This window comes from Chenopodium quinoa, unplaced genomic scaffold, assembly GCF_001683475.1.
Source record: "Chenopodium quinoa cultivar QQ74 unplaced genomic scaffold, ASM168347v1, whole genome shotgun sequence".
Taxonomy (NCBI): Eukaryota; Viridiplantae; Streptophyta; class Magnoliopsida; order Caryophyllales; family Amaranthaceae; genus Chenopodium; species Chenopodium quinoa.
Window position 1 is genome coordinate 1,205,167 of NW_018743175.1, and position 13,380 is coordinate 1,218,546.

General features: G+C 29.4%; 1 protein-coding gene across 1 annotated transcript; it reads right to left on the reverse strand.

Annotated features, from left to right (window-relative positions):
- Positions 1 to 10,110: 10,110 nt before the first annotated feature.
- Positions 10,111 to 12,072, reverse strand: LOC110732814 (transcription factor bHLH53-like). The gene is made up of 2 exons (XM_021912818.1): positions 11,341 to 12,072; positions 10,111 to 10,296 (listed from the first exon to the last, which is right to left on the reverse strand). Exons 1-2 carry the CDS (start codon positions 12,070 to 12,072, stop codon positions 10,111 to 10,113), a joined length of 918 nt encoding a protein of 305 aa, XP_021768510.1.
- Between the last annotated feature and the right edge of the window lie 1,308 nt (positions 12,073 to 13,380).

The window sequence follows — 13,380 nt, forward strand, 5'->3', positions numbered from 1 at the left end:
GTCAACAGATTAGTCCAAATGTTTATTCAAACTCAGTCCAATCCACATTTCAGCCCAAACCTTTTTTAATTCATTTCGTGTTATTTATTAATTAAGCCCGATTAATAAATAAAATAAAAAAAACCCTAAGCCTGAAATAAGTCCGTAACTTTGAAACGGCGCTTAATTTATCACGTGCTTAATGCAAATTTAAAGATAAAAATGAACCTAGACAATTTTCCAGAAAACCAAATGCCGCGACACGGCAACATTTGCCGCGTCACGGCAAATTCTACCGTTACACGTCAATTTTTAGGTTTAATTTCTCTGCGGCGCTTCAATTCTAGGGTTCAGTGCTTCACCCCTCATATTTTCTCTATAAATACGAGGCTAATTTCTTAGTTTCAAGGACCAAGAACAATTCTCTCTTTCCCTCTTATACACCAAATCATTCTTTCTCTCTTATGCTTTAGCCTAAACACTAGCCTTCCCTATTCTTCAACAATACATCCCCTAAGCACTCCCCGGAGTCTGTACTTTACCCGAGGTTCTAAATTTAAACCAAGGCGTGAAAGGTAGAACTGTTTGAGGGTTTGGCCCCAAATGAACTCTACTTTTATTTTATTTAATTTCCATTTTATTTATTTTTATCGAAGTTACTAACAATTTATTCATGATGTAGCAATTTAAAGGAGCGCACGGAACATGAGTAATTAATTAATTTAATTACTTATTTTATTTTATATTGCTAGTATCATGATTAGGGTTATTATGATTTGATTTGACTAACATTATTATGACTAAAATGCTCCCAATGTTAATGATGGTTTTATTATTGTATTGATCACCATATTGCATGTTTAAAGGGAATATGTAATTGAATATAACGTTTAATAAGATAATTTGGATGACCAGTTTAGGTTCCTCTTTAATCTCGTTGTTTAATTAAAGTGCTCATTAATAATTAGAATTATATGTTGCATTAACATTCAACCAATTTAGCTTAATAATAGTTTGGAGCAAATTGAATCTTTGTTTGTATGCCTTTGAGATCGCAAGAAATACTTTTCACAATAAGAGTAGAGGCCAATACGGGCGAATGTGATTCCATGACTCACTTCGTGCCATCATCCCCAATCCTCCTTTCGTGGTTCCGAACCATATGGAGTTATTAATCTCATGGATTACGAATGGGATGTAACCTTCACGGGTCAATCGTTGTTGTCTATGGTTGTCCCTTATCGTGGTTGCCTTAAATGATCCGTGAACGGTTTACAAGTTCCTTAAAAACTTGTTGGCGGCTCTCTACTTTGCTTTGTCCCTAACCGTATATGTCAATTCCCACTTCCTATGATTGCCAAGCATATTCACAACATGCTTAACGTATGTAGGCGCGCTTTGAATGACGCCTACACATACCTTACGTATTTACAAATGTAATGTATACCAATAAAATACATCAGCATGTGTGTGATCTCCTCCATGATAAATTTTCTTTCAAAGTTTTTTCCCTTTCTTTATTTTGCCAATTACATTAATTGAAATTATTCAATACAATACAATATTTTCCTTCCTATTTGGCTAATATTACATACTAGGTTAGGTTCCGTGCCATGCACGATAATTTTCAATAACTATTAATTAATAATAATAATAAAAAAAAGAATCTTATGAAAGAGTCTATTATTAGCAAAATAGATATTTTAAAATAAGCATATATTTATATTTATATATAGTATATTTCACCAACATATTTATATCATTTTCTTCTTATTAACCAAATGAATTTTTTAACAATATGTATCTAACCCGTAAATAGATCTTTTATTTTTTATTTTTTTTTATTTTTTATTTTTTTTTACACACTGTTATTCATACTCTGTTATGTAATATTTATTTTGGGAAATTCTCAATGGTGACCCCCAACTTCTGCTATGCACCAATGGTGTCCTCCCCCTTTTTTTTATCATACAAAATGACCTTAGTTAAAAATATTTCATCTCACTCATAACCTTATTTCATTAAATATAAACTAGTGTTAGATTTATATTAAAAAAAAAATAAAAAAAATAAAAAAAATTAACCCCAACCTTCCTAAAAACCAGCCACCATCTCCCTTCCGGTGACACTACCCCAGGTTCCTCCGATCGCCGGCGACGCTACCTGTAATACCCCAATAATTCTCTCTAAAAAACCTGTAAATACCTTTAACAATTTGCAAGAGAACTACTGACGTGCTACCGCCACGTGTTCAAATGTTAAGGCTGCTTCAGAATTTAGCAGCGGAAAACTAACTCGGTTATAAATAAGTTTCAAAACCAATAATCAAAACCAAATTTAGTCTTACAAGGTCGAAACCATTAAGGCCCTTATTCAAATCCCAACAAAAGTAGTAAATAAATCAAACCATAGTTAAAATAAATCCAAACTCATGAAATGAAATATACCGTCGAAATATCTAACACTCCACTCAAAATCCCATCACCTTGATGCAAGTTTTGATTATGTAAAAACCTGTGATTAATCTGCTCCCCAATATTACAAGTGTAAAAATTGGATCATTACAGGGTCATTGAAGGGCGAAGGCCATGACCAAGAAAGAGACACATAAAAGCACGCAATCAGCAACGCTGAGTACATACAAGCTATAAGATATGGCAAAGAATCCCTAGCATATTACTAGAAATCAATCAGCACACACAATTTAATTATTGACCCAAACACATGCCCCAACTGTTAACACTACTAAAACTTCACTAATTACTAACGATAATTCATTTCATTTCATTCATTGATTGGATTAAGCAATAGACAAGGTTGTCTCCCCATGCTCCATTTCGGAATATCAATAAAAGAAAAACCCCATACCTCCTTTCGAAAACATCAATAAACATCCAATGGCAGACGGGCACGACTCCGTGGCCATAACTAGTATGAGATATCATCTAACTCCTTATAGTTTTAAAAAATATTTGAAAACAAGAGACTTGTAGATCAGACGGCCTCTAAAAAGTACACGACTAATACCCCGTGTACCCCAACCCCTGTTTGTCATTACTCTAGATGTGCACAAATCCAGAGTTTTATTGCTCATCCTTTTTGCACTTTACATGATTTACCAGTTTAAACTTGGTGATGACTCTAATGCAAAATTATACAACCAATCATACATCAATCATTCAAGCAATTCAAATTCCCAATTCAATTCTTGATTTATTAGTGACAAACAATATTTATTATTAAATCCCTTAACTACCCCGGTATATAAACACCTTAGCTGCATAAGGCACCTCAAATCATCAACCTCGTCTTATAAGACTTTAATTTTCCCTTTACTCATTCCATTTCAATTATCATGAACGAGTAATAAAATAATTCATTCCACATATTCACGTACATTTGCCTCTAAGCTCATCTTGCAAGTTAATGCATAAATAATACTTACAAGATAAATTAATGCGCATTTCTCATACATGAAACAAAACCAATCATCACATTAATCACCAATCAAACTTACTACCATACAATTCCAACCAATCCACAAGTTTCCTAACATGATTCTAAATCTTTCAAGTCCTTAAACATGCTCCTAAAGTCAAGGTTTTCGTATCCTTGTGCGTACCTTGAGTAAACGAGTTGGTTGGCCACTTTAGGTACTAGAAATCGCCTTCTACAAAGTCCTCTCCTAAACCAAACAATAACAATTCAATCAATACCTTAAAACCTTACTTACTTACTTTACAACAATACTAACTTACTTTAAAACCTTCAAAATTCAATTTAACAACACATTAAAACCTTCCCTTTTACTAGAATTAAAAGCTTATATATAGTTCTTTAAGTTTCCCACATAATAACCTTAAAATACATACTTATTCATGAAATTACAGCTAGTTTAGAGCTTTAGAAAAATCTGAAAATTTATTTTACACATGAAATCTTGAAATTATAGAAATCTTTGTCACTACATACATTATATAGAAAGTTAGTAGACTTTAAACCCAAAAATTCCTCAATTCAATGTAATTAAAGACTCCAAAAACAATAACCAAAAATCTAAAAATTTATTCTTGCAATTAAACTTTAAAGTTCCAAACTTTATAATCATAAAATAACCACAACCTTTGTTTAAATAAATTAGAAACTTGAAACACATGAAATCAATACAATTTAAACCCAAGATTAAAACTTTAATAATCCGAAAATTTATTTTAAACATTAAACCTTCGTTAAAAATCAAAAACTGCACGAAAACCATATTTAGAGGTTGAATTTGGCCACGTGAGGGTGGTACTCACCACCAAAGGTAGTAATTTTGATTAAAACGTCGTTTACACACGAAAAACACTATTTTATTGTAAAAATCGGACGAGTTAGAATCTAAATGTGATTAAAAAAAAATAAGAACGGAGATCAGAAGTTGATTACGGAAAACTGAAAATTTGTTTTTGAATTAAACATCATCATGATCATAGTATAATTACAATATAATCATGCTTTAATTAAATAACTTGTAGAACACAGTTTAAAACCCCAAAACATGAAAAATAACATTGTTAAGCCCTAATTTTATGAACAAAATTTCTGAAATTTTAAAGTGTATAATAAGATTCATAAAACTCTTACTTTAAGATAAATTATCACATGATTAAACCATTAAAATCAATTAACAATTTCATAAAAATAATTATCAAAACAATGAAGGAATTGGGCCTCATGAAAATAATGGGCCAATTATATAAATAAATGGGTTAGGCTTTGTTTTTATGATAATGGGTTGTAGGATATAGGTTCAAAAAATAATTTAGCCTAAAATAATTTTTGACCCAATTAATAATTTGAAACTTTTAAAATTAAATTCTAGAAAAAATACAAATAAATATTATAAATAAAATAAAATTTCATTTATAAAATATTTAAATATACAGGGGATTACACTACCCAGGCTCCCCCCGACTGTCGGTGACGCTGCACCAACTCCACCTCGACCACCGCCAAGCCAGATTCCCAAATCCCCGCCCACAACCCTCCCTCCCTCTCCTCTTTCTCGCCGTCACCACCACTAGATCGCCAAACCCAGAACCCCGACACCGCCGAACCCAAACCACGACCACCCCCAAACCATCAAACTACCGATATCTCTCTCTTTCTTCTCTGCCATCTCCTCCACTCTCTCTCTCTTTATCTTCTGCCATCTTCAATCCCTGCCTGGAATCGAAAACGCAAACCTAAACTCACCATCCCTCCTCAACCAAAACCAACCCCACGGAGAAGCGGCGAGAATCGAAGGTTAAAGAAGGAATGGTCAGAGGAGAGAGAGTTGTGAGATTAGGGTTCGAGTCTAGGCGGTGGAAAGGGTGAAGGCGATGGTTCGACGGTTTGGGTGGGAGATCGGCGTTCCAGATTAGGGGGTCAGGTGGCTCCGGTGAGGGTGGAGGTGGTGCTTGCTAAATCTGGTGGGGATGAGGGTGAAGGTGGTGGCTGGGTGGGTGGTTTTTTTTTTTTATTTTTTTTTTCAAAGTTAACCATAGTTAGTTTTTTTTTTTCTTAAATAAATAACACTCATTAATGTTATATGTGAGATAAATTTCTTAGTTAGGGTCACCGTTGAAAATTTTCCTGTTTTTTTTAACAATCAACCGACTTACAATATTTTTTCATATCTTTCTTGGCAAGCTTTTCATATATAATTAAATACAAAAATAAAAAATAAAAAAATATGTGTTGTAATAATGGTAGAGTAGTACATAATAAGATAATAGTATGTATGTCACAAATTAGGTTAAAAATTTGACTTTTTTTTCTTACTTAAGTATATGGTATCAATATATATTGTGGAAGAATACGTTAAATCTTTTTTTATTCTTTTATTTATGTATAGGATCAAAAGTGTTCCTGAATAGATTTTTTTCAAAAAAAAAAAAAAAAACTAAAGGACACACCAAAAAATGACACGTGGCATTTTTGGTGTGTCTTTTAGTATATAGTTATTAGCTTATGCACGGTTTTTTCATCTAAGATTTTTAATTATTTGATTTACTATATTTAATAATTTCAGACAAAATTACAAAAGTTTAATATTTATTTTTTCTTTACTATAATTTATAATGAATTTATTAAATATAAATAAATTGTAAATATGATATTTTTTCCGTTATATAAAATCTTTAATGTGAAATGATAAATTTTTAATTATTTAAATCCTAAATCATTATTCATTGTTTTACCATATCTTTTATTTCGATAGAATCACCAACCTCGTCCACAACCAACCTACTACATCAATGGATAAATTGAACCGTGAAATGTTAGCTAAACTGAAATTGATATAAAATTAAATCTTTACATTTATATAAAATAAATCAATATATTTACCAATAAATGAAAAATTGTTGCGATATAAAATCAAATCTATGCATTGAAATTTTTTCATCATCTCCAAAAATAAGCAAAGTCATCCATATATTAAGTATACAACATATAATCGTATGTCATTACATAAACAAATAATCGTTAAGTATCCTAAATAAATACAATGTAACTAATAATTACAAATATAAATTTAAACATACGATTTTAAAAATTACCCTAACATTGATGACCTAAAACTAACAGAAAATTACTAACACAAAATTCGCTTGATGGGGTTTTGTATTGATATGAAATTTTATTTGTGTCGTATGATGTGTTAGGTTTGCATGTAAAAAAACATTTAGTAAATAAAACATAAACATATAATTGTTGAGTATCCCAAATTAATACAATATAAGTAATAATTAGAAATAATAATTTAAACACAGGATTTTAAAAATTAAGCTAAAAATTACCCGGCCATTGATGACAAAAAATTAACACAAAATTCGCTTGATAGGGTTTTTTATTGGTACGAAATTTTGTTTGTGTCGTATGATGTGTCAATTTATAATGGTAGGTATCACAAATTTTAATTTAATTATAATTAACGAACAAATCGTATTTCTTATCATAAACACTATCAAAATATGTCTTATAATGATAGGTATCAAATTTTAGATTTTTAATTATTTGATTTATTGTATTTAATAATTTCAGACAAAATTACAAAAGTTTAATATTTTTTTTTACTATAATTTATAATGAATTTATAAAATATAAATAAATTGTAAATATGATATTTTTTCCGTTATATAAAATCTTTAACGTGAAATGATAAATTTTTAATAATTTAAATCCTAAATCACTATTCATTGCTTTACCATATCTTTTGTTTCGATAGAATCACCAACCTCGTTTGATATAAATTAAAATCCTATGGTTAAATAGAAATACTATTCATTGTTTTAAAAATATTGGTAAACATAGAAATACTAATTTAAACATAGGATTTTAAAAATTAAGCTAAAAATTACCCGGCCATTGATGACCAAAAATTAACACAAAATTACTAACACAAAATTTGCTCGATGGGGTTTTTTATTGATACGAAATTTTGTTTGTATCGTATGATGTGTCAATTTATCTTAACGAACAATTTGTATTTCTTATCATAAATACTATCAAAATTTATCTTATAATGATAGGTATCAAACTTTATTATAAGCGTTTATCATTTAAATATTTCTTAATATATTTTTTTGGATTTCTTATACTCGTAGTATTGAATTAATAAATTTATCTTTTCCTATATTTTTATTTTATTTTTTTTCGTTTATATAATTTAATTCGTGGATTTTATCTACGTGGCATTAAAATTTTAGATATATCAAATCTAATTCGTTACTTTTATCTAGGTGGCGACATAATTTTTTAATTCAAAAATAAAATACAAATCTTTCTTCTCATTGGTCGAAATAAGTATATTTCTTATGTGACGCTCCGAATGCTCTCCAAAAATGCCTACTTTATTTATATAATATAATATATATTATTGATTGATTGATTGATACGTTGAACTAAAATATATTATTTCAAAATTTTCTCTTCTTATTTCCCTTTGCCAATTATTAGTATAAATCGTTCAATCCATTACAATAACTTTCTTCCTATTTGGCTAATATATTTATGTATACATTGAACTAAAATAAGTTATTTCAATTTTTTTTTCCTTTGCCAATTATTCGTAGAAAGCATTATTCAATACATTGCAATAGTTTTCTTCATGTTTGGCTAATATGTTAATTACATGTACGTTGAACTAAAGTATTTTTATTTCATAAATTACATATCTTTATTCCTTTTTATCTATCATATGCATCATTATATATTAGGTATTTGCAATAAAAAAAGGATAAACTTAGATAAGGTAATATATCAAAACACAATAATTATACATTAAAATAAAATATACACACACCATTACATGTATTTAAACTTAATTTATTATCTTTTAATGGGTAATTGACAACTAAATAAAGAAAATGATATTTCTCCCTATCCATAATATGTTCTCAAAAGTCTCCCCCCCCCCCAAAAAAAATGGTCTCAAAATCAGAAATTAAAATCAATATCTTGTGTTTTTTTTTTTTTATCTATTTTAAAGTAAAATAATTCCGCAGTTGAGTTGTGTGATATAAGCGAATATATGATGTATTGATGTGCAAACATTCTAGGAGTATAACTACAAATATATACAATTAATAAAGCAAACAAAATAAAAATTTATTGGGGTGTATTCTATTTACTTGATCCACAACTTATCAAAACTTTTAGTTGTAATTTGAATATGAGTAATCCAATTTTATCCTTATCCAAACTCATATTTACTGAATTTATCTTATTTATTATTTTTTTTTTCGGAGTGAAAATAAGATGAATAGGACGATCCCATTTTTTTTTTTTTAAGACAATAGGACGATCCCATTAGATACATAAGAATCATTCAAGATCATTTCCTTATTAACAAGATAATATAATAGAAAATAGTTGTACACTTAACTAGAATCATGATTGAATTGAATTTATTTTGGGATCGATTATATAAAGATTTATTTTTTAATAATCTAAATATATATAGAACATTATTACATTGATAAAAGCAACATATTCCTAGCTCCTAAGCTGTTCGTCATTCATAAATTTTAGTTAGTTAATTACTACGTATCTGAGTATTTGTTATGGCCTAATTAGGGGTAAAAATAACTACGCTACTTAATTAATTAAAGATACGGAGAAAAGAAAAAAAAAAAAAAAAAACTTGTTGACTTGTTCTAAAGAACACAAAAATATTATATTGTAACTTTTAATTTATCCATCTGATCAACCATCAATTTCTTGTATGATATTACATTAATAAAAGCAACATATTCCTCCTAAGTTGTTCTTGATTCATAAATTTTACTTACTTACTACGTATATAATGAGTAATTGTTGTGGCCTAATTAGGGGTAAATATAGCTACGTTGCTTAATTAAAGATATATGAAAAAAAATAAAAAAAATTTGTTCTAAACAACACAAAAAGGTTATATTTTAACTTTAAATTTATCCATCTCAACCATCAATATCTTGTACAATATTAAAATAGTTATGGCTTTTGTCTTAAAAATGACTAACTTAGCAGATAGTTTGTGCAAACTTCTCAAATGGAGGGGGCTCAAATAAAAGGTTAAGGCTTAAGAGGAGAGAGAATATTGTGTAAAGAGAGCTCCTTTTGGAAATATTATTACATGTAAAAATAAACTCATGACTAATATAAATTTCATGTAGTGGTTTACATTGTTCTGCTAGATAACACAGTAATCAACAACAAAAAAAAAAATATTAAGAAAAAAACACTTTTATAGTTTTCACTATACCACCCCTATTTAGTACAACCACAAGATGAGATTATATAAAGAATAGAAAATTCAATTACCATTTTATTTAATAAAACTACAACCACAAATATGAGATAACAAATTGTAAAACAACAACTCCTAATTTTGACGGTTAAACCTAAAACAACCCTAGTTAAACAAAAAACAGACGGAGTAGTAAAAATACACCCCGTGTGACGACCAACAAAGAATTAGCATATAAACAAAAACTAATCTAGGGAATCAATATGCAAAGAATACATATTAGCCTATTTGGTGATTAGTAACTAAAATTAGAATTGGCATATATGCAACATATGTTGGACTTCTAAAACAACATCGTATAATTAACAACATTGTTAGTGGAGAAGATCCTTGATTTGCTGTTTAATTGATGGATCTGCCTCATAATCTTCATACTGCTCTTCAATTATTGAAAGAAGTTCCAAGGGAACTAAGCACTGCTCCTTTGCATAGAGCTTCTCTTGAACAAAACTTGATGACAAAATTGGAAGGTTGCTTAATTTGGCTTTTTGGTCATTATCCTGCAAAAATAGACAAATCCAAATATATAGTCAAGTCAGATTACGAATTCATAGTGTACACTAGCGAACAAATTTAAATTCAATAAACTTGTATTAGGGGTCGTGTTTTGACCATTAATTTATCTTCATCAACATTGATTAGAATATTACGTATTGTAGTTCTAGTTCACAATAACAATTACAAACCATATTATAACATGTGTATAAATAAAAAAAAAATGGTGAAAATAATACCTCGAAAGTGACAAAAAAAATAAAGAAGTTAGCCAAATGGTAACTGTTTTCCTATTGTTATGCCTAAAATAGTGGTTTTAATTTTGACAGCTGAATAATTCATAACAAATTTTTACTTTGGTCACAAGCTTGTCTAATAACTGCCATAGCAGTCAAAGCACTAACAAAATTAGTAAGAAAAAAAAAAAAAAAAAGCTGAAATGCAAAATCAATTTAATAACTCTCTGATAATAATAATCTATCTCTAAAAACACAGACAATAAATGAAATAAGGATAACAAATGTTTGCAAAATCAACTACTAAATCGATAATGTTCCAAAAGAAACTGTCATGTTAGTACAAATATTGTTTCATTAATTGTTACAAGAGAGCAACTTTTGAAAGGAAAAATAGGGGAGCAATTCAACATGTTTTGATAAGATATGATAGCATGACTATTATATACAAGTATATAGTGAGTCACTCTCATTATTGTACTATTGCAATCAATATTTGACTCAATCATTGTTGGAGCTCAATCAATGCGCGACGCATCAAGAGAACTCAGCTTGACTCAATCCGAAAAAAATAACGTAATACTTTATACTAATGACTCAATTCGAACGATTTGTTTGTCACCTCTAAATCTTGTCTAAGAACAATATTAGATACTGTATTGCTTTTATATAAACAACAATGTGCAATAATGCAATTCTAATTAATACTAAATCATGACTATCTATTAAAAAAAAAAAAAAAAAAACAGCTGAAAAAATTGGAAATAAAATAGCTGAAATTATTAAAATGAGTAACAACTAAATAAAAATTACCTCTTGTAATGTTTTGATAGACTGAAGAATTCCCATTTGAGCTTGCATGAACTGGACATATTTAGCAGCAGCTTGAAGCATTTCAGCAGTATTCATCTTATTACCTCCAGGAATCAACTTCCCTAATTCCTGAGTCTTCTCAGTAATCTTCCTCCTCCTTTCTCTAGCTGCCTTACTCTGGGCCGATATCGCCTTCGCCTTATTTCCATTACTCCCATACCCTTCATTAAAATTAGCTCCACCCTCATTACCACTACAACAATAACCATAATTGTGAGTTTTGTTAAAATTATCATTCACATAATCCATACCAAACTCGGGAACCGTGAAAGCTTCAGGAATGTAGGGCTCATTAAAACAGGGGAGTTGAGCTGCAACCCTCTGTTTCCTGTAAAAAGGGGTGAATTGAGAGGAGTAATAATCATCCTCAAATGAGAGAATTTCCTCGGCCGGAACGATCACGGGAGGTTGGAAATCGACATACGAGAAAGGGGAGGAGTTGTTATTGCAGTTCTGAATGTTGCAATCGTAGTTAAATTCAAGCTGTTGTAAAGGGAGAGGATCAAACAGGGGTTCATCGAAGTCGAAAAGTGAAGGAGGCAGAGGATCAAAACAGAGGAGCTCTGTTTCATTAGGTGGTGAAAGAATGTTGTTAGGATCTTGGAAATGAAGTTGGTGAAAAGGGTAAGATTGGTTAAGGAAGTAGTTAGGATTTTGCCAATCTAAAGCCATAATTATGGTTAGCTGGTGTTAAGATTTGTTGTCTAAGCTGAGGTAAAACAGGGGATTTAAGAGAGAAAGAAGACTGAGCAAAGACTAAGTACAGAGTAGAGTAGAGAGAATGAGAGGAGAAAGAATAATAACTGCTATAAACTGCTAGAGAGAGAAAGAGAGGAAGAGGAGAGAGAAAGAGAGAGTGAGAAGTGGGAGAATAACTGTCACTATACTTTTGGAGGATCCGAGGTTTGAGCAGTTAGGGTTTTCAGGGAGTATATAACATATATTTTTTTTAATTATTTTTTAGAGGTTGGGGCTAATGCAAAATTATAATGTGTAATTATCTATTTATCTTAAAAAATCCGATGATCTTAATTTATTTTTTTTTGACAATGATGATCTTAATTCAAAGATTAATGACATAGTATAGGAAAATGAAAAAGGACTACATATTAAAGCTAAAAATGTAAAAATTAAATTAAACTCTAATTACTCTATAAATTGTTTGATGCGTTATTTTGTCGTGCATTATAAAACTAATATGGAGTACTTAGAAAATATATTAAATGTTTATATGTAGCCTTACGCAATTCTTAATTAAAATATTTGTGTTTTTGAATAGAGTTTTTCATAAATTAAACAATTCAACTTTTATTTGGTTCATTAGAAAAGGTTTGGATAACGGGCTTATATTGCTAGAATTCTATGTCCCATACAACATAGGCTAAAATCTTTAATTTTAATTCTAACAACTAAAGTGAAATTCATGTTAAAATCCAACATAGTATGTCTACCATATTTTAATAGATGGGCCGCCTCATGTAAATAATAATGTAATCTAATATAGAATACATTTTAATAAAGTCTTCTTCAGTTCTTCTAATTATTGGGTTAAGTTTTTGTAAATTCTAATTGCTCAATTGAATTTTGTACTAGTTTTTCCTACCTTTATTATTGGGTTTTCTTTGTTTTTTTGTTGGACACTTGGACTAGTTATATAACAACTCACTTTTATTTGAATGATAATGTAAGGGCTTCAAAAGGCATGGATCATGACTCATGAGCTACAGATTATACTTAAAGCCGGTCCAATATCATTTTAGATTTATGCCCATACAATAAAGTAAGCTACTTGATGATTTTTTTTTTTTAAAAATACTTGTATACTTGATAGATTTGAGCCCATTTTACATTCAACAAATAAAAAATACTCCTATATGAAGTGAATATTTGGAAAGTAATTATCATCTTTATGGCATTTAAAAAAAAAAAATTGTATTTATTGCTTAATTTTCCTCAAAAATAAAAATAAAATTGTATTAA